This window comes from Silene latifolia, unplaced genomic scaffold (assembly GCF_048544455.1).
Source record: "Silene latifolia isolate original U9 population unplaced genomic scaffold, ASM4854445v1 scaffold_283, whole genome shotgun sequence".
NCBI classification, from domain to species: domain Eukaryota; kingdom Viridiplantae; phylum Streptophyta; class Magnoliopsida; order Caryophyllales; family Caryophyllaceae; genus Silene; species Silene latifolia.
The window spans coordinates 1-23,123 of record NW_027413224.1 but is presented as its reverse complement, the minus strand read 5'-3'; the positions used below and the strand labels follow the sequence as shown (position 1 = coordinate 23,123).

At 35.9% G+C, this 23,123-nt stretch overlaps 1 protein-coding gene across 1 annotated transcript; it reads left to right on the top strand.

Annotated features, from left to right (window-relative positions):
- Nucleotides 1-3,940: 3,940 nt before the first annotated feature.
- On the top strand, nucleotides 3,941-9,440 carry LOC141639145 (style cell-cycle inhibitor 1-A). Its single transcript, XM_074448325.1, has 4 exons — nucleotides 3,941-4,079; nucleotides 4,224-4,325; nucleotides 8,891-8,934; nucleotides 9,051-9,440. The coding sequence occupies exons 1-4, from the start codon at nucleotides 4,016-4,018 to the stop codon at nucleotides 9,282-9,284; spliced, it is 444 nt and encodes a 147-aa protein (XP_074304426.1). The 5' UTR covers nucleotides 3,941-4,015; the 3' UTR covers nucleotides 9,285-9,440.
- Nucleotides 9,441-23,123: the final 13,683 nt, after the last annotated feature.

The window sequence follows — 23,123 nt, the reverse complement described above, 5'->3', positions numbered from 1 at the left end:
ACTAGTATTGGTGCCCAGCTTCGCCCGAGCTACCTCTACTTACCATTAAATTTTTTTTTTATTAAATAATATTACTTAAAGTTGCATAACCCATAAATTTATCATTAATATATTTTTCTATAACATATCCCAAAATTACGAATAAATAAATTTTGAGACAAAGTCACTACTCCCGCTATTAATATTTTACTCTTATTAATGAAACAATAGTAATAACATTTCACTACTTGCCCGTAATTATTGTTACTTTCACTACTCCCGCCGTAGTTATTGTTACTGTCACTACTGTCACGTTAATATTGATAATTTCAAAACTCCCGATGTAATTATTGTTACTTTCACTATTGCCGCATTAATATTGATTATTTCACTACTCTCGTTGATGTTTCTACCACTTTCACTAATCTCGCTGATAATATTGTTACTTTTACTATACAAATGAGTGATTACTATCATATAACTATATCCAATGTTACTACAATTCTTTTCTTTACTGACGAAATTACTTTTACTACTTGGGCATTCAATTTTAAGAGGATTATATATTTATAAATATATTACATATTTGCATTAAATCAAATCGAAAGAATTATGCAATCAATTAATTATTTTAATCTTCTTGAAATTGACCATCTTAATTAATTATTTTATTTTAAGGAAATTGACCATCTTAACTAGTTTCGTTACCCGTGAAAATCACGGGTCCATTTCTATCTTGCTTATCGCTTCCCATTTGTTGTGCATATGGTTAATATCGCCCAGTGGTGTAATGTGGAAGTATTGATTGATAGAGTGAGTCATTACCCTTATTTACTCAAGATAACAAAGCAAGCAAGTGCCCTTTATTTTGTTCCTTGTTGATTAACTGACACTTTTTTTTTCTTCTTTCTAGCTATGAGAGGTATCCTTTAATTCTTAATCCAACTTTGTGAACAAATTGTCAAAATTCTATGAGCCTCACTACTCCCTTTTTTGGTTGTTAAATGTTGGAAAGGTTTTGTTTACTTTTCTTGTTTTTTGTATTGTTTGCTTTTACTCGATATTTTCATGAGAACACAATTAAAACACACAATAATTATTTAGTGGAAATCATAAAATTGTCGTGCATTTTAAGATAAGGGAGGTGTCGGCTTTATATTCACATTGGCAATGCTTTTATAGGTTAGTTTTTAGTTATGGATTGACCATGCAAAGCGGAAATGTTCTAACAAAGTAGACCATAGTTCTCATTGTCAATTCGAAATATATCTCGTACACTTGTGCTTGATCAACTTTGCTCGCTTCCTCGTAACCTATATCTTAATTTATCGACTTGTATCTTGAACCTTTGAAATCAGCTCAAATTTTTATAGTTTTCTTCAAGATTAAAAGGAAATGCATCATCTTATTAATATTAACATATATATGATCTGAATTACTAAATTTAAGCTATATATAAAGAGATGTTTCAATATGAAAAGAGGCATGCAATACAAGGTAGTGACCCAAACTCCAGAAGCTCATAAACAACAAACGACATAGGGAGATAAAATAGTAGGGTGTCGTTTAATTTCGACGTAATATGCAAATTGAATATATCATCTATTTTACATCACAAGCCCGATCAAGTACATACAGTTCACGTTCCATCATATAGCGGAAAACTCGGACATACACAAAAGTAATACGAAATACGGAGTAGTATATATTCCATTTCTGGGGGGTGATGTTGCACAATTCCCATTGCATCTAAATCTCTAATGATTAGTCCAAGTAATCCAATCCAAACTCTTTGAAATCAATTATCTACTCCATTAACAACCTGAAATAACAACAAAAAAAGCTATCTTTAATCAAAAAATACAATTTTAAGATACCCTACACAATTCTCAGTTCATTTTCGTTGGTGATGTCGAAGATTTCAGGGGTGTATTGTTATGAATAATCATCAAATTTAATATAAAAGTAACAATAAACATATAGACTATTGTATAATGATACTTACAAAGTGGACAATGCAACTAAATTCATTAAAATTGTAAATAATCATCCTTGGCTACTAAGTCGAAAATTCTTGATTGTTCATGTTCTACATTCAATAAATACAGAGTTAAGAGACTTACATATCCTCTTTCAACTGTGTTTAATTTGGAAGTCTTATCTTCATTGACGTAAAATGGTAAGAGTTATTGTATAAATTTAATTCGGGATGAGGAGCCAAGGAGGTGAGAATGTGTAAAGACAATTTAATTAATTTATTGGGTTAATTTTTTTTTTTGAGCTGTTGACATGGGGTTTTGAGGGTGCTAGTTGGCGTTTAGTAATACAATGTGGCATTTTCTATATGGTCTACGTGGCGTTTTAGCTTAGCCTTTTAATAAGATTTTATAGATTAATTATTTTATTTTAAGGAAATTGACCATATTTTAGTCTCTTACAAATATTTAGGAAAATTACCAAGCTTCTATATAATTTAATTTTAACCCAAACTATATTATATTTGCATTGCGATTCCTTAATCGGGTCCATCACATAGTGCTAGTGATTTAAAACTATATAGTATAATTATTTTGTATGGCTTTCTTTAATTACATTAAAGTCCCTTGGTTTCTGGATTTAATATATAGTACTAGTATTGGTGCCCGGCTTCGCCCGGGCTACCTCTACTTATCATTAATTTTTGTTTTCATTAAATAAAAAAAACTTAAAGTTGCATAACCTATAAATTTATCATTAATATATTTTTCTATAACATATCCTAAAATTATGATGAAATAAATTTTGAGACAAATTCACTACTCCCGCTATTAATATTTTACTCTTATTAATGAAACAACAGTAATAACATTTCACTACTTACCCGTAATCATTATTACTTTCACTACTCTCGCTGTAATTATTGTTACTGTCACTACTGCCGCATTAATATTAATAATTTCACTACTCACGCCGTAATTTTTGTTACTTTCACTAGTGCCGCATTAATATTGATTATTTCACTATTCTCGTTGTTGTTTCTACTACTTTCACTAATCTCGCTGATAATATTGTTACTTTTATTATTCAAATGAGATTACTAGCATATAACTATATTCAATGTTACTACCAATTATTTTCTTTACTGACGAAATTACTTTTACTACTTAGGCATGCAATTTTAAGAGGATTATATATTTATATAAATATATTACATATATGCATTAAATCAAATCGAAAAAATTAAGCAATATTATATATTATGAAATCTAACTTGAATTATTTATAACCTACTTATTATATTTTTGTATGTTAAATAATTAACATCTCCATACAAAATAATAAACTTAAAGTTTAATAAAATTGAATAGATTTTAAATTTAATATATAATTTTATGATGATTAATAATTAATACCATAAGTGTGCATGTTTATACTAATTAATTATTTTATTTTAATTGAAATTGACCATCTTCTAGTCTTCTATAAATATTTAGAAAAATTACCAAACATCTTCTTTCTTTTAGTATCCTTGAAATTGACCATCTTAATTAATTATTTTATTTTAAGGAAATTGACCATCTTAATTAATTATTTTATTTTAAGGAAATTGACAATGTTTTAGTCTCTTACAAATGTTTAGGAAAATTACCAAATTTCTATATAATTTAATTTTAACCCAAATTATATAATATTTGCATTGAGATCCCTTAATCGGGTCCATCACACTCGGTCTTTAGTGATTTAAAACTATATAGTATAATTAATTTGTATAACTTTCTTTAATTACATCCCTTTTTACGATTTAATATATAATATTGATTGATTGATTGATTGATATTGACCCGGCTTGAATAGTCCGACCCAAATAAAGACAAACCAATAAAAATGGCTAACTAAGATGAATCCGATTAAAATCGAAGTGAAACCTAACCTAAGGCTAACCCGTTAATCCATTATAACATAACCAACTCGACCCCATCCGAATCAGCTTCAATCAAAGTTCAAAGTGTATATATTATCAGTTTGGGCACTTCCAAACCCGAAAGAAATTAAAACGATGATGAGCGATAGAAAGACGAAAGACAAATCGAGAAAGAGAAGTAGTGATTCTCAATCTGAAGGTACTGTTTTTCAACTCAATTTCTTTAATTCTCAATCTAATGGCGAGTCATACATTAATTTCTTCTATTTAATTCCTTCTTCTTTGTTCCTTTGATTATTAGTTTTCGGAATTTCTGCAATCTTTGTTTTAAATATTTCTGCAGATGAAAGTAAAGCAAAGAAAAAACACAGAAGTCGTGAAGAAGATGGTGAAGGCAGCAAGAAAACCAAATCTCATAAGGACTCCGAAACCCGTTCTCGAAAGGGTATTTTTCTTTCTTTTTTATTTGAATTTTTTTGTGAACTTCTCATGATCCCTGTAGTCTTAAAAATTTAGGCAAGACGGTTTTACGTAAAGACCGCTCCTATAAGGCAGTGTTTCAGTGTTTGGTAGCGCGGAATTGATTTCAGCTGTTAAGTGATAGTGTTCTAATTCAATTCCGAACCCAATTTCATAAAATTGTCTAGCATTGATATAAAGATGTTTTATGTGCATGTAGTCTAGCATTGATTATTTAGTGCTCCGTAGTTTATACCACGTGGAGAGCTGATAAAAGGGGTTTGCTGTAAGGAATTAGGGAGTAACACCAACATTTTAGGGTTGTTTTGCATTAGATCTTCAGATGGATCAAAACCTACAGCACAAAGCCAAAATAATTAGCTGCCAATTGCTAGAGTTATTGGCTATGTTACTGACTTGGGTGCGAGTGTCCGAGACTAGTATATATCAAAAGGTCAGATTAGGCATGACTAAAATATTGGGACACGAGGATCTTGTCTTAAAATGAGGATACGGGTGTAGGGACACGTCTTCGAAACAAAAATACATTGGTAAATTTGAAATATTCCAATTTCTTTTAGAGTATAATGAAAAGAAGTTCGACAAATGAGACTTAAAATCATTGAACATAATACTAAATGCCTAACAAACCTCTCCCCCCTAATTTTATAGTGCAAGCCGCACTAGTTGATCCCTTCTAGGAGAAGTGTCAGGTGCAGAATCTATATCCATGTCTTGTCGCTTGACACGGGTTTGGTCCGGAAAGTAACGAGTCCAAGTAACATAGATTATTGGGGATTAACTCCATCAAAATTGGCAGATGGTCGTGCCTAGTTGATGAACATAGGGTTAGGTTTCCTTTTAGGGAGCAGAGAGAAGGACAACGGCCTTTGAGTAGCACCAATTAAAGAATTTTGATAGAAGTACGCAGAATTGAGCTCTAAGCGTTTTTGATTGATGCTTTTCTAAAGGTTGGAAAATACAGTGGAGTAGATGCTAGCAGCGGTTTATTTCTTGAAAGATCCACTTTTTGTTGGTATTTTTCATATTTTAATCAGTTGATGAAAACCATTTTCTGCTTAGAGTACACATGTGGTGTGAGTATTGAGTAGTGTGCTTTTTTCAATTTCACTTTTTTATAAACCTGCCTCCTCTCTTTCCCACTAGTTTAGCCTTTCTCCATGAATTCATCTTCTCTCATTTCTCTTTTCTTTCTACTGTAGTCATTCCTGCATTTTTTCAACCAACCATAAAAACAGTTTTTAGTGTCAAGTAGCTCTATAAACTCCACCAACACCTCAAATTTGAGAAGTTTATGCAACTGTGGCATACCTACTGCATACAAAACATTTTAGACGTCTAAAAATAAATAAAGAAGGTTTTCACTAAAAATGTTTATAACCCACATATGCAAATGTGTGGATGCGGGTTTTTTGAATGAATTGATGAAGATACGACTGAATGGCAAAGGCAAACCGATTAACCAGTTGGTAAAGGAGAATAAGGGTCTCAAGAATGAAGTGGGTCAATGAAAACAAGTGTTGGATGAAAGTTCCAGAGAAGAAATCAAATTGAGAAGCATGTCCAAAAGCTTAAAACTAAGTGTGATGAACTCAAGAATGGCTTGTCATTGTTTAATAGAGAGGGAAATAAAAATAAAATAAAAAGTAAATACTTCCTCCGTTCCATTAGATTGTTTACATTTGGTTTTTGCACAAATTTTTAGGAGAGCCCAATTTAGTAGGGTCATTTCATGAAATGTCAAATTTACCCTCCATTATCCCATTCTTTTTTCAATCTCAGATCCTTCGTCCCTACCTACTTTCCACCCAATACCATCAACATCCAACACCGTCAAAACCCACCATCACCTCACTCTAGACCACCTTATCACACATCTAACTTCGCCGCTCCACCTCCGTCACCGTCGTGCCTCCACCGCCTTTTGTCGTGTGGTGTGGCCTTAGTCCGCCTCTGCACCACCAGTCCAACGCCACCTTTCTGTCATTTTAAACAAGAAGCAAACACCTTTCAAATGTTTTAAAAAGAAAGGATCAGGTAGAGAGAGGAGTATGGGGAGGAGGTAGTCTACAGTGGAAGGTTATGGCTTGATTTGGGTGGAGAAGGTGTGCCCTCGGTGGGACGGTGTTAGACTGCGATGAATGTTATTTGGTGGTACCATTGGTTGGTGTACGTGATGAATTAATGGTGCGGTGGTTCTGGGATGGCACCAGCTCGTGGATATGGCGAATTAATGGTGGTCGGTGGTTGGTTGAGTCGTGGTCGATGGGTTGGTTGAATTGGGTGAAGAGGCTGAATTTGGTTAATTAGAAGCAAGGGCATTCATTTAAAAGCCCATAATTTGTCCAAAAATAGAAACGTAAATAATCAAATGGAACGGCCCAAAAAGGAATAGGTAAACAACTCAATGGAACGGAGGAAGTAGGTCTAATGTGGCAACTTGGTAAATGGCTGTAAAATTGACCAATCTGGGTGGTAATTGTATTTTGGTAGTTTTAGACATAATTGAAAAAACTTAATGGTAGTATCTTGCAAAATTGAGCATGTTAGGCAGTTCTAAAATTGCGGTAAATGCTAGGTAATGTTTGCCAATAAAACCTCCTCTATTTACGACACAAATCATACTTTATGTACTGCTGCTGCTGCTATTCGGATTACACATCAGATCGTCCATCTTGTAACTGACTGTCCCATGAATTACTTATGACAAGAATCATCTTAATGTTGCTGCGGCTGTATTCAAATTTTTTATTAGTGGAGATGACTGTATGCAGCATCGATATGCCGTCTCTTGGTAAAGTTTGTTTTTAATTAATATCAGATCTTCGATAGTGTTGCTGATGGTTTGTCCCGTGAATTTTTGGTGGTAATGGAAGTTTCTGGTTACATGTTAAGTTGTCGTAGGGGTTTAATACTGTGTTTGAAGTTTACTTGAGAAGTCCTGATCCATTACTCAAATGTTAGCAAAGGTAAAGGTAAAGGTTTTTTTTGTAGAGGTCAGGGAATGGAAATGGTGCTGATTGTATTAATTGAATTTCAATCACAAATTAGGACCGGGGTAACCTAAACGATGATGAGAGACCCTCTGAAAATCACTATATAGGTAGAAAGGAATGAGATGTAGGCAAGGTAGGGTAAAAAAAAATGCAGTAAAGGTGAACTCCAGGAAAAAAAGGTTAGAAGATGGGAACCAAAAGCAAAGATTAATTGTGGGACAAAGGAAAACGGGTCTTACGGGTGAATGAAGAAACGAAACATTAGTACGAAAGAAACAATTAAAGTATAAACAAAGATAATGAAGAAGTGAGGATGAGTAAGACAAACACTTAACTAACAAAAATAGTAGTACACATGTCGTTCGCTAGCTCCATTAGGACTGTCTGCGAAAATATTGAGGGTGAAAGTGAAGAGAGGGAAAGGAAATATATAGTTGCCTAAAGATGAGATGGTTCTCTTCATGGCATTTGAGAGGTATTTTGTACAAGAAAATGCACTCTTGCTGACTGAAACATGCAATTGGTCTAAATGAGTTTTATGTGAACCCTTAAGGTAAGTTCTGCTTGAACTTCTATAATCCGATGCACATCCTGCACTGCAATTTTTGCTAATTAATATAATAGCTTACTCTCTCTTTGGCTGTGTTCACACGTATTTTCTCTGGTTCCAAGTAAACTCATTGACCATTTGTTTGCTTGAGGGGTTTGATGGGAAAGGAAGGGAACAAAATCATTTGGTTGGTTAGAAAAGCAGGTTAGAGGGATTTGGAGGAGAGGAAAATGGAGAGAGACATTTTTCCCTAATACAAACCAAATTAAAATCCTTCCAATGCAGGAAAAATTTGGAAGGAAATTGAGATTGGTATTCATCTCTCCTTCCCTCCCATCCCCTTCTTAATATATTTATTCAAACAAGGGTTAGAGTCCCTCATATTCAAGTCATTGTGGTTAGTAACTCATCCTTTACAATCCTTTGCTTTCTCCATCCTTTGATGTTCCTACCAGGCATCACGTGATATGTCTTCCCTCCCCTCCCCTCCCCTACCATCCCCTTCCCTTAATGTGTATTCAAGCAACAGGTTAGAGTCTCTCCTTTTCTGGTCTTTGTGGGTTACTTAGTTTCTCTTCTCTCCCCATCACCTGATTTATCTCACTTAACCTAACTATCAAGTTTTTCTGAATTAGATTAGCTGATACCTTTTTTTAGCCATATCATTCCTTGATTAAACCTTCTGTGCCACTAAGGTGACATACCCATCTCTAGTAAATTCATTGTCCAAATTCGACACCGTCACATCGCCTGACATCCTTGGCCTTCTAATGTTGCAGGCTTAGCTGATGTGATAGATCCCTTACAGTGTTTGAAACATACCTCATCACCATGATCACACGTGTTCTTTTTGGCATTGATTTACTTTTACTGATGCTAGTCGAATGATTCATCATTTATTTCTGGAGTATAATTTTTTTGTTGGCCATGGACATGGAGGGCTGGCTTACATTTTACATTACTAACTTGATGGCATTGCTGCAGAAAAGAAGCACAGATCGAAAGACTCAAAGCAGGGCGGACATTCTGTAAGTCTTTATCCCCCATTGTCCATTTGACTCTGCTCCAATTGAAGTTCTTCGTGCAACGTTATTTTTTGTTATCTGTCACCAGACAAAGCTTATGTCTTTCTTTCTTTCTGAAGAATGTGAAGGTTACAGAGCTTTCAAATGAAGATTATTACTCGAAGAACAATGAATTTGCAACATGGCTAAAGGAGGAGAAGAAAAAGTTCTTCTCTGATCTTTCAACTGATACAGCTCGAGAGTTGTTCTCTGAATTCATAGAGGAGTGGAACACCCGTAAGCTTAAATCCAAGTTCTACAAAGGTATTACGACGGGGCCTCGGTCATCCCATAAGTGGAAAATTAAAGATTAGTGCAGTTTGCATAGATATTATGTGTCATGTTATGTAGTAGATCATTTTCTAGGTTTGTTAATCTAGCTTTAAATTTGCTTGTTATCCGGTTTTGAAGGAACGATATGTACCATTAAATGGTGGCTTGAAGTGGAGTAGATTATCGTTGTTTTAGTACTTGCCGTCTTTCTAGCATTCACATTTCACCGCCTTTAAGCCCAAAGGCAGCCGTAAGGCCTGGCAAACTGGTCATTTGGTTTGATTTCTGACCGGGTTAAATCAATTTGATTTTATTCACGTTGACCCTTTTTTAGGTTCAGTTTGGTTTAGGACGGGTTCATTTTGATTATCCACTTTAATCGGTTTGTGTTAATTTGGGTCAGATACAAGTCGAGCCGGAAATCAATATCAGTTTAGGAGAGTGTTCGAAAATTCTTGCTGCTCATAATATTTTTCAATTTGAAGTCTTAATTCAGGTTACCATTTTGCGAAGAACCACAGCCGATGAAAACGATTCTCTTGTCTAAAAAGGGAATACTATAATGTGATGGATCTTACTTGCCAAATATTATAGTAGTCTTTTTTTATTTATTTTTATTTTTTTTTTTAAAAAAAAAATCTTATACATGAATTAATGTCTAAAGATTATAAGTTATTTTAGGCAGTAAAAATTTCCCCTTAATTCAAAGGAGTCCTCACCCCAACAAAAAAGGATCCTCCTACGCTACATCTAAAAACATCTTATCTTTATTAATTGAAAGATAATCACGATTCCGGACGCGCCACATCATTAATACAACTTTTTTTTAATTTTTTTGGAAATTCAAGTTATGGTGACCAAGTTAGTGTGCAAAATATTTATTTCTTCGAATCCGTCAATACAAACATGCGACAAATTCCGTCTTAGAACAAATACTATGAAATAATTTTATACATTCCGAATAAATGAAATTAATGACATATAAGCGGAATGAATTACAAATCGGAATAAATGAAACTAATTACAAATTATTGATTTACATAATTTTAAAAAAAAATAACAATAAAATTACATAATTACGAGAAGGATTTATATTTAATTACGGGAGTGAATTACATATAATGCGAATAAATTACATGCATAATTTTTTTAAACTAGATAGTATGATATATTCTTTAAAAAAATCATGACGGAGTATTTACTTATAGTAAAAAAACTCGGCAACTTAACTACCACCACAACACCGAAAATGGTAGGTGACAATGATACGCTACCGAGTAAATTCTTTGTTCAACAAGCGTTTCAAGCAAAATTTATTTTTTTATCTTTTAAAAAACAAATAAATGTTGACATTTGTTGAAATATTTAAATTTACAAATTTTTAAAAATTATCACACAAATGATTAAAAATTGTTTTAATAAATATTTTTCTAAAATATAACACGATAATTAAACAATTGTAAAAATTTAACATATATTTTTTTTAAAAAAAAATCCGAGGATTTATTTACTTGGAGCAAAAATTATGGCAAATTTACTATCATCGCAAGACTAAACCCGTCCACAACTTAAAACCTTGTACGAATCCTATTAAGACATTAGTAAATGTCACTTATCCGGATCTGCTTGCACAATTGTGAAATCCTAATATCTCTAGCAAAGGGCAATCCTCGCCCATACTCACGAGATTGTTGAATCAGTAAATGAATATGTTTTGTCGCTTATTAAAAAGGATGAGAGAAATTATTTAAGCTTCGATGAGGTGTGTAGTGATGACAGAGGTACAGGTGACGGTGACATTCACTCTACTGAATTCATCAACAGTATAAAATGTGTCGGACTCCCGAATCAACAATTGAGGTTGAAGGTCGGTGTTATGGTGATGCTTTTGCGAAACATTGATCAATCACGTGGTTGTGTAATGGTACGAGACTAATTGTGACTGATCTGGAGGCACACGTGATAAGACGTACTCTCTTAGGTAATAGAGTGCATATTGCTCGACTACGACTACTAATGTAGTCTATCATGAAATTTGTGATTCAGATATGCGTACTTCTACCACGACTACTAATGTAGTCTATCATGAAATTTTTCAATTTTTAGAATAATTTGCATATGTTAAAGTTGATTATTAAATTATATTTCTTTTATCGGGATGTAAAGTTTTTTTATGTAGGCAAATTTTATTTACAATAGTAGATTACGTTATTTTCTCTTAAACCATTGCATGTGAACACGTATTTGTAACAAGTTTAAACATTAATTATGTAGATCGCTGATTTAGACCAATAAGTAGAATAGAAATACAAGAAAAAAATACATCCAAAAATATTAATACCGGCCCAAATACATACCCGTGCAATTTTGCACGGGTTTAAAACTAGTTATATTAATATTAGTAATAACTTTTTCATAAAAATAAACGGTTATTTTAATATGAAGGAAAACAAGTGAAACTAAATATATTCATTAATATTAAAGGTAAAAAAATTAATGAATGGGGTAGAGTAGTAGGAAAAATGCCATGGATATGTTGAATGTTGGTGGCATTGTTTATCTTTATAAAATTTGGGCAATTTTGAAATATATTGCGTGGTAGAGCAGAGTCTTGAAGATTTTGAGGAATGAGTTATTACTTAAACACATCATAGGTGCTAAGAGGGTTGAGTTCGACAGGGTGTATGATGGTAGAAGAATAGTATGAAGTTTATGATGGAGTTGGCTATTTTGGCACTGGGCATAATGCTTAGTGAGAAGATTCTGGCAGCCCAATTTGAGGAGGAGTTGCATGTGGTACTTATCTTGTTGATCGTCGACCTACTTTTGTTTTGTTAAATTTGGGCATGTCTCACTCGTTTGTTGCTTGGTTACACCCTTGGGTGGAGAAATTCTTTCGTCTTTTTGAAAGACGTTCTCCCTATTCACACATGAGGAGGACAAAAATAGGAATTAAATATTGTATTCTTTTTATGTGTGGGTAGGGAGAACGTAAGAATTTTCTCCCTTGGGTGAGTTTATAAAATGTAGTAGAGACTATAAAAAAAAAAGTGTCATTCAATATAGGTGGAGTTGACTTATGAGCAGACTTGATGGACATGAGGTCATTTTGGGAAAGGATTGGTTAAATAAGTTTAAGGCTAAAATTGATTGTTGTTAAAAGAGAGTTTCTTTAAAGGGGCTAAGGGCGTTAGGATATCCTATAGGAGTTTTGTGGTCAGACCACTAGTTAAAATCACTGTACCTATTTCCTTGAAGTCTCATTTGAGGAAGGCTTGTTCTTTAATATTGTGCCGTGTATGATATACAAGGATTGTACCTCATATTAATGAGTTGTTGGGTACTCTATCGAGTGTGACTTACTTTGTCGAGTAAGTTAGTTTTGCATTCTGGAGTACGTTTTGCCTGATGGGTACTCGATCGAGTAGGCAGTACTCGATCGAGTATGACTGGTTTACGAGTATTTGGCCGGGTTTGATAGTAACGCGTAAAGAGTTATATAAAGAGTTTTCGTCAGTTCCTTTTTACTTTTATCTTATTCTAAACCTTTTTTACAAAAAGAAAAACAATACAACGTCGAATTCTCTTCTCTCATTGCTATCAAATCAAGGGGCTAGGATTGTTGGATTTTGGAGTTCTTTATATCTTTGTGGTCGTCGTATTGTGGGTAAGATCCTTGTACTGCTTTTATTGTTATGTTCATATACCTATTATTAGACTTTTCCAATGGTGAACAAATTAACATTTTAATATGAGTTCTTAAGATCTAGTGCATGCATAACTAAATTAGATATATAATAAGAAAACAATGGTTCTTACATTGTTGTTTTCGAATTTTTGGGCACAAGGAAGGTCTCCTACCTTCACTTGTTCTTGAGCTTAAATGTCAATGGAAGATCCTCCAACCTTGGTCTCAAATGTAGAAACCCTCCTCAAGAGATGCATCCAAGATTAGCCCTTATCACTACTAAATAATATTTGCTAGATATTTATTTAGTAGTCTACCTTAAAAATGACCACTAATACTCATATATTACATTAATAATATTAGTAGTATTTTTGAACAATTTAGATTAAAACTTCTCCAGTTTTAGAGAAAGAAAAATAAGTATGAGAGAAGAATTTTTGCATGTGAATAAAAAATAAAATTAAGAGAACAATTTCTCTTAAAATGAAGGGGGAAAACCGGTGGGGGCACCCTTTTTGGGGAACCTATGCATGCCCATATAATCTCACAATTGTTCTTAACAATGTGATAGGTATGCATGCCTATTAGACTAGGTAATAATTTGCTCATTTAGTCTCAATAAACAAACAACCCACTAACCCCTAATTCCTTCAATTTTTCGGCACCCATAATGTAAAGGGTGGTCTATTTTATTTTTGTCATGTGTACTAATGTCACACATTATGTATAATGCAACATGTACAAAATTTACTAATTAATTTTAATGCATATTTACAATAAAATATCATTATGTATATTAATTAATTATACATGACAATTAGTCTAGTAATTCATAATTACATATTATAAATGGACCATGGAAAAATAATTCATTCTATCACAATTGTTTCATTAAACAAATTTTAGTAATAAAACATTTTAATTACTAAAACGAATCTTATTTAATCGAATTACAATAAGATACATATTTTCTCTCATAAATATAAATTGTTCTTATTTAAGGAATTAATTAACTTGTATCAATATACAACTAATTAACTTTACTGATTAGGGCATCATCCTATAGGTGTGACCTTAAGGGATCAATCGATCACCACCGTCCTCTCACGAAATGATAACGTCAAACTCTAGCAAGCCAATCGTTACCGATTAATGTTGGTCAGTTGACTATAATAGAATCATCCATTGTGTATTCTTATTTTAGATTTGCAAATGATATTCAAATCATGTGATCGCACTATTGTTGAGGACACTCACTCCAACAATCTCCCACTTGTCCGAGACAAGTGTGCGTCACCAATTCTCTTGTCCTATTACAATCTCCCACTCAATGCAAGGTGTCTTGCAGGTCGTACTTGCATTCGATCATATCATGAGTGGTTTCCTCGATCTGGAGAGTAACTGTCTGACCGGAATTATCTACCGTAGATACCTTCCGAGCGTGGTCACATATTTTCAGTTCACTACTCCTCGAGTGGCCCTGAAATTTTAGATAACCCTGACAAGGGGTGGACAATTCATATCGCACTATTCCCTTCGTTTAGCCACAGATCATCATGACCCAAAATACACTCATTTGACTTCAGTTACGACAGTCATAGAGTATAAATTAAAGCCAATCAGAAACTTGTGCCAACTTGGGCGAATAGTCTCTAGTCGAAAGAATTGACTCATAAGAATACTATAGTAGCTCTTGCCACGACCAGACTTTATGAATTTCAAGAACTCTATAAGCGGTCACTGCCCGACAGAGTGTCTCATACAGTCTGTCTATGTGATCGACTAGTCATCCCATATGACCCTATGGCACTTGAACTTGCCATCAATCGCATCACACTCTAGTCACTTCGAGACGTCACCTCCTATAAGTAACCAGGGGCGCATACTATGTCAATCCAGTTTACTTCAATGGGGTTCAATATTGTCTCAACAACTCATTTGGATATAACAAAGTAATGGATGAGTTTAAAGAAACTCAAACGATAAATGCGATTATCATATATGAATAGTCAATACCCTATTACTACTTCATATCTTATAATCTATAGTGTACCTTTTACACTAGTTAAAATGAAATAAAAGCTTGGTAAGTGGATATACCATGTATCCATACATTCCAACTTTATGAATTGTTATTTCCTTCTATTCAATGTCATTTCTAACGACATGAATTTATCTAAGTAGATGTCTAGTCTTATTACTAGACTTGGGTTCTTCTACTTGGAGGATGCTCCCACTGTTATGTTGGGGCTGGTGTCCTTTACAGTTAGTGCAAGGACTTATAAATCTCTAAAAGGATCAAAGGGTATACTTTTGTATCATAATCAGTTGGTCCACGTTTATCAATAACGGTTGGCTTGCTAGATAAGTTTGACGTTATTGTCATACAGATGGCGGTGATCAACTGGTCCCTAAAAGTCACACCTATAGGATACGTTTGAGAGATGTGACGGTATGAAAATACAGTCATGTAGATGCCAAATTTGACTAACCAGTTAGTCTGAGTTATTTGACTAATAATTAGTCAAAATGTGATGTTGAGATATTTTATTTAATACGGATTAAATAATAATGGCTAAGGCGAATTAAGCAGTTAATTCGTAAATTGAATATAAGCGATTTATATTTAATTAAATGTATATTGAACATAATTATACAATATCGTCTTTGTCGGACATGTATTAATGTTTCAACTAATCCGTATTATTAGTTGATGCTTTAATAACCGATAACCGATGACGATTTATAACAAAACCGCGTCATATACATTTTAGCGATTTGCGAACCAGACCATGAGCAAAAACTAAAAGGAAGTGGAAGCCCACTTCCCTAGGTAGCCCATGGCCGGCCGAATGAGAGGAAACAAAAAGGAGACCCTCTCCTCACTTGTAACCTAATTGTCATTTGCAAAAACAAATTAGGGTTTTGAGAAAATTGCCTCTCAAAATTCGGATCTCTCATCCAACGAAAACTCACAAAACAATCCTCTCAATATTGCAAGGCAATTAGAGGATTCATTCTAGCACAAGGGCATTTCTCGGACAATCTTGGGTGCATCATTTAGGAGGAGATCTACTTTGATCTCTCATTGCCGAATTGCACTAGGACCGGAGGTTATTACTTAATCTTTATCGTTTCATTGTGTTTTTCGTTTATGACTATTAATCACGTATAAAATTTACGTTATAATCCTTAAATTTAATGGGTTTTTATACGGATATTTCCCTTTAAGTGGTATCAGAGCGAGGCCACGTAAATTTTTCTATGTGATTTTCATCAAACGATTTTTGAATCGATGTATTTTTGATTAATTTTCATTCGGCACAAATTTTTTTTTTTTTCCCTCGGCAATTTTTTTTTTTTAATTGCTGCGTTTTTTTTGTTTTGTGCCTTGGGAACCGTGTCTTGTATACACGGTGTTGGTTGTCTTTTGTTTTCATTTTGATCTTTGCATATTGTATTGTAATCGATATTCATTGCAATATGTAAAAGATCTATCAAAGTGATTGCATAAAATTTCGTGTGGCATTATTTTGTCTCGGAAATTTTTTTTGGAAACCGTGTGTTTTATGTACACGGCCTGATTTGTTTTGCATCGTTATGCGTGCCACACTAGGAATTTTTATTTACGTATTGCATTCATTTATTTATTTTATCGTAACGATAGTATGCATCATATTCCGCCTAAAAACCAAACCACCTAATATTTGCATGAAAACTGACTCATGTAGAGGTCACGCGTTAGTTTTCTATGACATTCGCATGTCACACGATTTAAGCCATCATCTAAATTAATTCATTCACGCAGTTGCTAGTTATTCGTTCACTTAAAATGAATTGAAACTTAGTTGATGGGATCTTCCTCGTATAAACAAAAATTGAGAACGGTCTTTATAGGTCAAACTCCAATGAATCCCTTCTTCGTCGGTAGGCATAATATGACCCCTTCTACGTCGGGTAAGTTGGAATCGATTGACCTATTTTATCTCAACACTATGGTCACTCGTACGATCCTGTGATTATGGTGGACTATAGATAGGATTTACGGAAATCTATCGACCAAGAGTTTTTACGGAAGAACTAGCTAAACAGTTGGCTTATCAATTTACGGAAATTGAGTCTTGGGATCACTTGTATTATTCTTGAGGGAGATCAATTATACAAGTGCAATGAGTCTACACGATTATAATGAATTTTAAATAGACTTAAATCACCTCGATGAGTTGCTTATTTCGTTTTGTGTTTTCTTTCTTTTTCAGTGTAGATCACGTTCACTTAAACTGCAAATAACAATATGGCTGGTCACTTGAACGACCCAATGTCAAGTGCCACATTGGACCGTGAGTCCTGGCTCCGGATCTTCATGAATCAGATGAATCAGTCAACTCGACTGAAGAATGATGGATCAAACTTCGCGGACTGGAGGCAGGCATTACGAATCTTTGCCGGCTGGCGACGGAAAGCTCAAATTTACGCTGAGCCCATGCCGTCAAACCCAGGCCCCACGGCTGGAATTAACGAGATCGACAAGTATAACGATTTCGCCTTGGAAGCGGGTGCGATTAAAAACGTAATCATTTTTGCAATGGAACCCAATTTGCAGAAACGCTTCATAGCCCAAGGTGCAAACAAGATTTTCACCACGCTTACCAAGGAATTCTCGAAAGCACCGAGAATCGTGACCTATGAGCATACCACTCGCTTCTTTGATGCGAGACTCCAGAAGGGCCAACCAGTTAGCCCACACATTCTCAGCATGATTGAGAATGTCGAGAAGCTGGAGACGCTTGATTGTAAGATCAGCGAGAACATTGTTATTGACCGCATGCTTCACTCACTCCACGATGGTTTTTCGCAATTTAGAGCGAATTACTATATGAATGATTTGAAGAAAAGTCCCCACGAACTGCACTCCCTTCTCGTGGACCGAGAAGGACATGAAGTTCAGTGGGAGCATGAAACAAGATGTTCTCGTTGTGTCAAACAAGGGCAAGGGTAAGGGCAAGGTTCAGCCAGGCCTAGCGAGAGGCAAACCGAAGTTTAAGAAGTCGGGTTCAGGTAAGAGTGGGCCTGGTGAGTCGAGCACCTCATCAGGCGCGACAAAGAGCAAAACCGAAAACATGGAATGCCATCACTGCCACAAGACTGGGCATTGGAGGCGTACATGTCCTGTTTATCATGAGGACATAAAAGCGGGTCGCGTTAAACCTGTTGGTATGTCTTCTCTCTCTTCTACTTTTATTCATATGATTGAGATTAACCACGCAAGTTACGGAACTTGGGTACTAGATACTGGTTGTGGTTCTCATCTGTGTAATCATGTGCAGGGGCTCCGAAACATCGAACCCCTCGTAAAGGGTGAGGTGGACCTGCGTGTTGGGAATGGAGCAAGAGTGGCTGCCGTCTCAAAGGGGACATATGTGATCCAGCTTCCTAGCGGATTTGAGTTGTCATTATATGACTGCTATTATGTACCCGATCTTTCGAAAAACATTATTTCGGTTTACGCACTTGACAAACTTGGTTTTTCATTTGTAATAGAGAATAATACTTGCATTTTCTCTTTACACGATATGATTTATGGCAAGGCAGTATCCATGAACGGAATTTATGTTTTAGACCAGACCACCGAAATATTACACGTAATGAATAAAAAGTTAAAGGTTGGTGACAAAGATCAAACGTATCTATGGCACTGCCGTATGGGACACATAAATGAGAAACGCGTAAAACAGCTCATTAAAAATGGAGCTATCTCGGCCTTTGATTTTCAATCATTTGGCACGTGTGAATCATGTCTCATCGGTAAGATGACTCGTATTTCCTTCAAAGGTGTTGGAATGCGCGCTGCTGACCTATTAGGACTCATACACACGGATGTATGTGGACCTATGTCAATCACCGCACGAGAAGGCTATAGGTATTTCATCACTTTCACGGACGATTTAAGTAGATATGGCTATGTCTACTTAATAAAGCACAAAAGTGAATCCTTTGAGAAATTCAAAGAATACCAAAATAGGGTCCAGAACCTACTTGGTAGAAAGATTAAAACCCTACGTTCAGATCGTGGTGGCGAGTATCTTTCTCACGAGTTTGATCAACACCTTAAGGACTGTGGGATTACCTTACAGTTAACTCCACATGGAACACCTCAGTTGAATGGTGTGTCCGAACGGAGAAATCGAACACTACTTGATATGGTTCGATCCATGATGAGTCACACCGTGTTGCCTGACTCATTGTGGGGTTATGCTCTTCCATCACCTGCTCTAATACTTAACCAAGTCCGTCTAAAGTCTGTGACAAGACTCCATATGAACTATGGAAGGGAACGGTCCCTAACTTGTCCTTTATACGGGTTTGGGGCTGCGAGGCTTATGTCAAGTGGAGACACGAGGATAAGCTCGGCCCGCGATCGGTCAAGACATACTTTATAGGTTATCCTAAAGGAACACTTGGTCATTACTTCTATTCGCCATCCGAACAACGTGTTTTTGTTGCGGCTAGTGCGACATTCTTGGAGAAGGAATTTCTCGAGAATGCAAAGAGTGATAGAACCTTCAACCTCCGTCGGAGATTCCAAACCAAATACCGAGCAACCATTGGAGGAACCAATTCCTTCAATCCCTATGCGTGAATATTCCCGAGGAACCTAGGAGGTCGGGCAGAGTCTCTATTCCTCCAGACAGATACATTGGTATGGTCGAGGAACATGACATAGATGACGTTCTACTCTTAACAAGTAGTGAACCCGCAACCTATAAAGGTGCCATGACTAGTTCCGACTCAAAGCTATGGCTTGAGGCCATGCAATCCGAGATGGACTCTATGTATGAGAACAACGTATGGGATCTTGTTGACTTACTCAAGGTTCGTCCCTTCAATGCAAATGGCTTTACAAGATAAAGCATTCTGTGGAAGGACAACAAGATATCTATAAAGCACGACTAGTTGCTAAAGGTTTCACCCAAGTGCCAGGTTTGCACTACGATGAAATTTTTGCACCCGTAGTCATGTTGCGTTCTATTCGGATTATCTTAGCGATTGCCGCTTTTCATGACTATAAAATTTGGCAAATGGATGTGAAAACCGCCTTCTTAAACGGTTTTTGGAGGAAGAGTTGTACATGGTACAACCCGAAGGTTTCATCGATCCACAACATCCTAAGAAAGTGTGCAAGCTTAAGCGTTCCATTTATGGACTTAAGCAAGCATCTCGGAGTTGGAATCATCGCTTCGACCAAGTGATTAAAGAAAATGGATTTACTCGATCGGTCGAGGAACCATGTCTTTATATCAAGTCGAGCGGGAGCAAGATTGTCTTCCTAATATTGTATGTCGATGACATACTCCTGATTGGGAATGACATACCTCTCTTAACTTCGATGAAAGTATGGTTGAAAAACCATTTCCAGATGAAAGATCTTGGTGAGGCGCAAAGAATTCTAGGCATCCGTATCTATCGAGATAGATCACGACAGATGTTATCTCTCAGTCAGGAGTCTTACATAGACAAAGTCCTAGAGAGATTCAGCATGACGAACTCCAAGAAGGGGTTTCTTCCTATGGCTCCAGGGGTGCATTTGAGCAAGTCTCAGTCACCAGAGACACCGGAAGAGAAAGAGCGCATGACACGGATTCCTTATGCCTCGGCTATAGGATCAATCATGTATGCCATGATATGCACACGTCCGGACGTGGCATATGCATTGAGTATGACAAGTCGATTCCAACAAAGATCCGGGTGAATCACATTGGATGGCTGTCAAGAACATTCTTAAGTACCTACGGAGGACTAAAGATTGGGCATTGACTTATGGAGGCGAACAAAAGCTCACAAGAACCTGGTTACGCAGATGCTAGCTTCCAAACGGATCGTGATGACTCGAAATCTCGACCTGGAATCGTTTTACTCTTAATGGCGCTGCAGTCAGCTGGAAGAGTTCCAAACAAACTGTTACAGCAGATTCTACGACTGAGTCCGAGTACTATGCCGCGTCTGAAGCTACAAAGGAAGCGATATGGATGCGTCAATTCTTACATGGACTATCTGTAGTGCCTAGTTCGAATGACCCGATCACCATCTATTGCGACAATAGAGGTGCCATCTTCCAAGCTAAGGAGCCAAAGTCTAGCAACAAGTCTAGACATGTACAACGGAAAGCTCATCTAATCCGAGATTACGTGGAGCAAAAGGAAGTAGTGATAGAAAAGATTGCTACAGATGATAACATAGCAGATCCTCTCACTAAACCATTACGACAAGATAAGCATGAAGGGCATGTTAATTCCATGGGAATTAAACGTGTTCCTAAGTTGTAGTACTCTTTTATGGATTAGATTCATTCTCTTTTGTACTCTATACGACATCATCGTTTTGATAATTTTTATATATTTTGTTTTTCATGTGGATTTGTACGACAAATTTTGAACACCACAAAGTGAACTGAACAAACATTATATTTTATGGTCCTTAATTACCCACGTGAGCTGATAACTCAAGGTAATTACTTTGTGACGTTGGTTGATGGTGGGTTCAACGAGCCATAAGTCAACCGGTTGACTGACCAATCACAGAGGCGTGTTATACGGATATCACGTAGGACACAATTGTGACATCAACGTGGAGTCCTAAATGTTTTATAACATTCGGTGCCCGGTCGTGGATAGGACCTCCATGGTGATCCTAAGAGTCGATTCTTTTGACTATCGACTGCCTCTTGAGACTAAGGCATTTTGGGTGACTTTGGTTTCTTTCTCACTAGTCATCCGTAACAGGGGCCAAGTAGATTGTTTCGGTCATTTCATGCGTGCTTAGATCGGAAGGATTTCGAGTTGAAGGAAATATTCAGCCTTTATCGGTACTCGATATTTCTCGGGGCAACTCGAGGAGTCAGAATCGAAATGCATGGCCATGCTCGAATACGTATTCGTTTTATCAGTTAAGTTACTCTCTAGTCGGGGAAACCACTCTAGATACAGATCGATTGTAAAATACGACCTTTGCGGATCCGAATCTGCAAATTGTTTTACATTGAGTGGGAGAAATTTTAAATGAATATGATAATCGGTTATCGCACATACACTTGTACGGACAAGTGGGAGTTTGTTGAGCCGTGTCCTCCAGCTTAGTGCGGATAACCTCATTGCACATACACTTGTACGGACAAGTGGGAGCTTGTTGGGGCTGGTGTCCTTTACGGTTAGTGCAAGGACTTATAAATCTCTAAAAAGATCAAAGGGTATACTTTTGTATCATAATCAGCTGGTCCACGTTTATCAATAACGGTTGGCTTGCTAGATAAGTTTGACGTTATTGTCATTCTGATGGCGGTGATCAACGGTCCCTAAAAGTCACACCTATAGGATACGTTTGAGAGATGTGACGGTATGAAAATACAGTCATGTAGATGCCAAATTTGACTAACCAGTTAGTCTGAGTTATTTGACTAATAATTAGTCAAAATGTGATGTTGAGATATTTTATTTAATACGGATTAAATAATAATGGCTAAGGCGAATTAAGCAGTTAATTCGTAAATTGAATATAAGCGATTTATATTTAATTAAATGTATATTGAACATAATTATACAATATCTTCTTTGTCGGACATGTATTAATGTTTCAACTAATCCGTATTATTAGTTGATGCTTTAATAACCGATAACCGATGACGATTTATAACAAAACCGCGTCATATACATTTTAGCGATTTGCGAACCGCACCATGAGCAAAAACTAAAAGGAAGTGGAAGCCCACTTCCCTAGGTAGCCCATGGCCGGCCGAATGAGAGGAAACAAAAAGGAGACCCTCTCCTCACTTGTAACCTAATTGTCATTTGCAAAAACAAATTAGGGTTTTGAGAAAATTGCCTCTCAAAATTCGGATCTCTCATCCAACGAAAACTCACAAAACAATCCTCTCAATATTGCAAGGCAATTAGAGGATTCATTCTAGCACAAGGGCATTTCTCGGACAATCTTGGGTGCATCATTTAGGAGGAGATCTACTTTGATCTCTCATTGCCGAATTGCACTAGGACCGGAGGTTATTACTTAATCTTTATCGTTTCATTGTGTTTTTCGTTTATGACTATTAATCACGTATAAAATTTACGTTATAATCCTTCAATTTAATGGGTTTTTATACGGATATTACCCTTTAGTTATCATATAACTTGTGATAAAG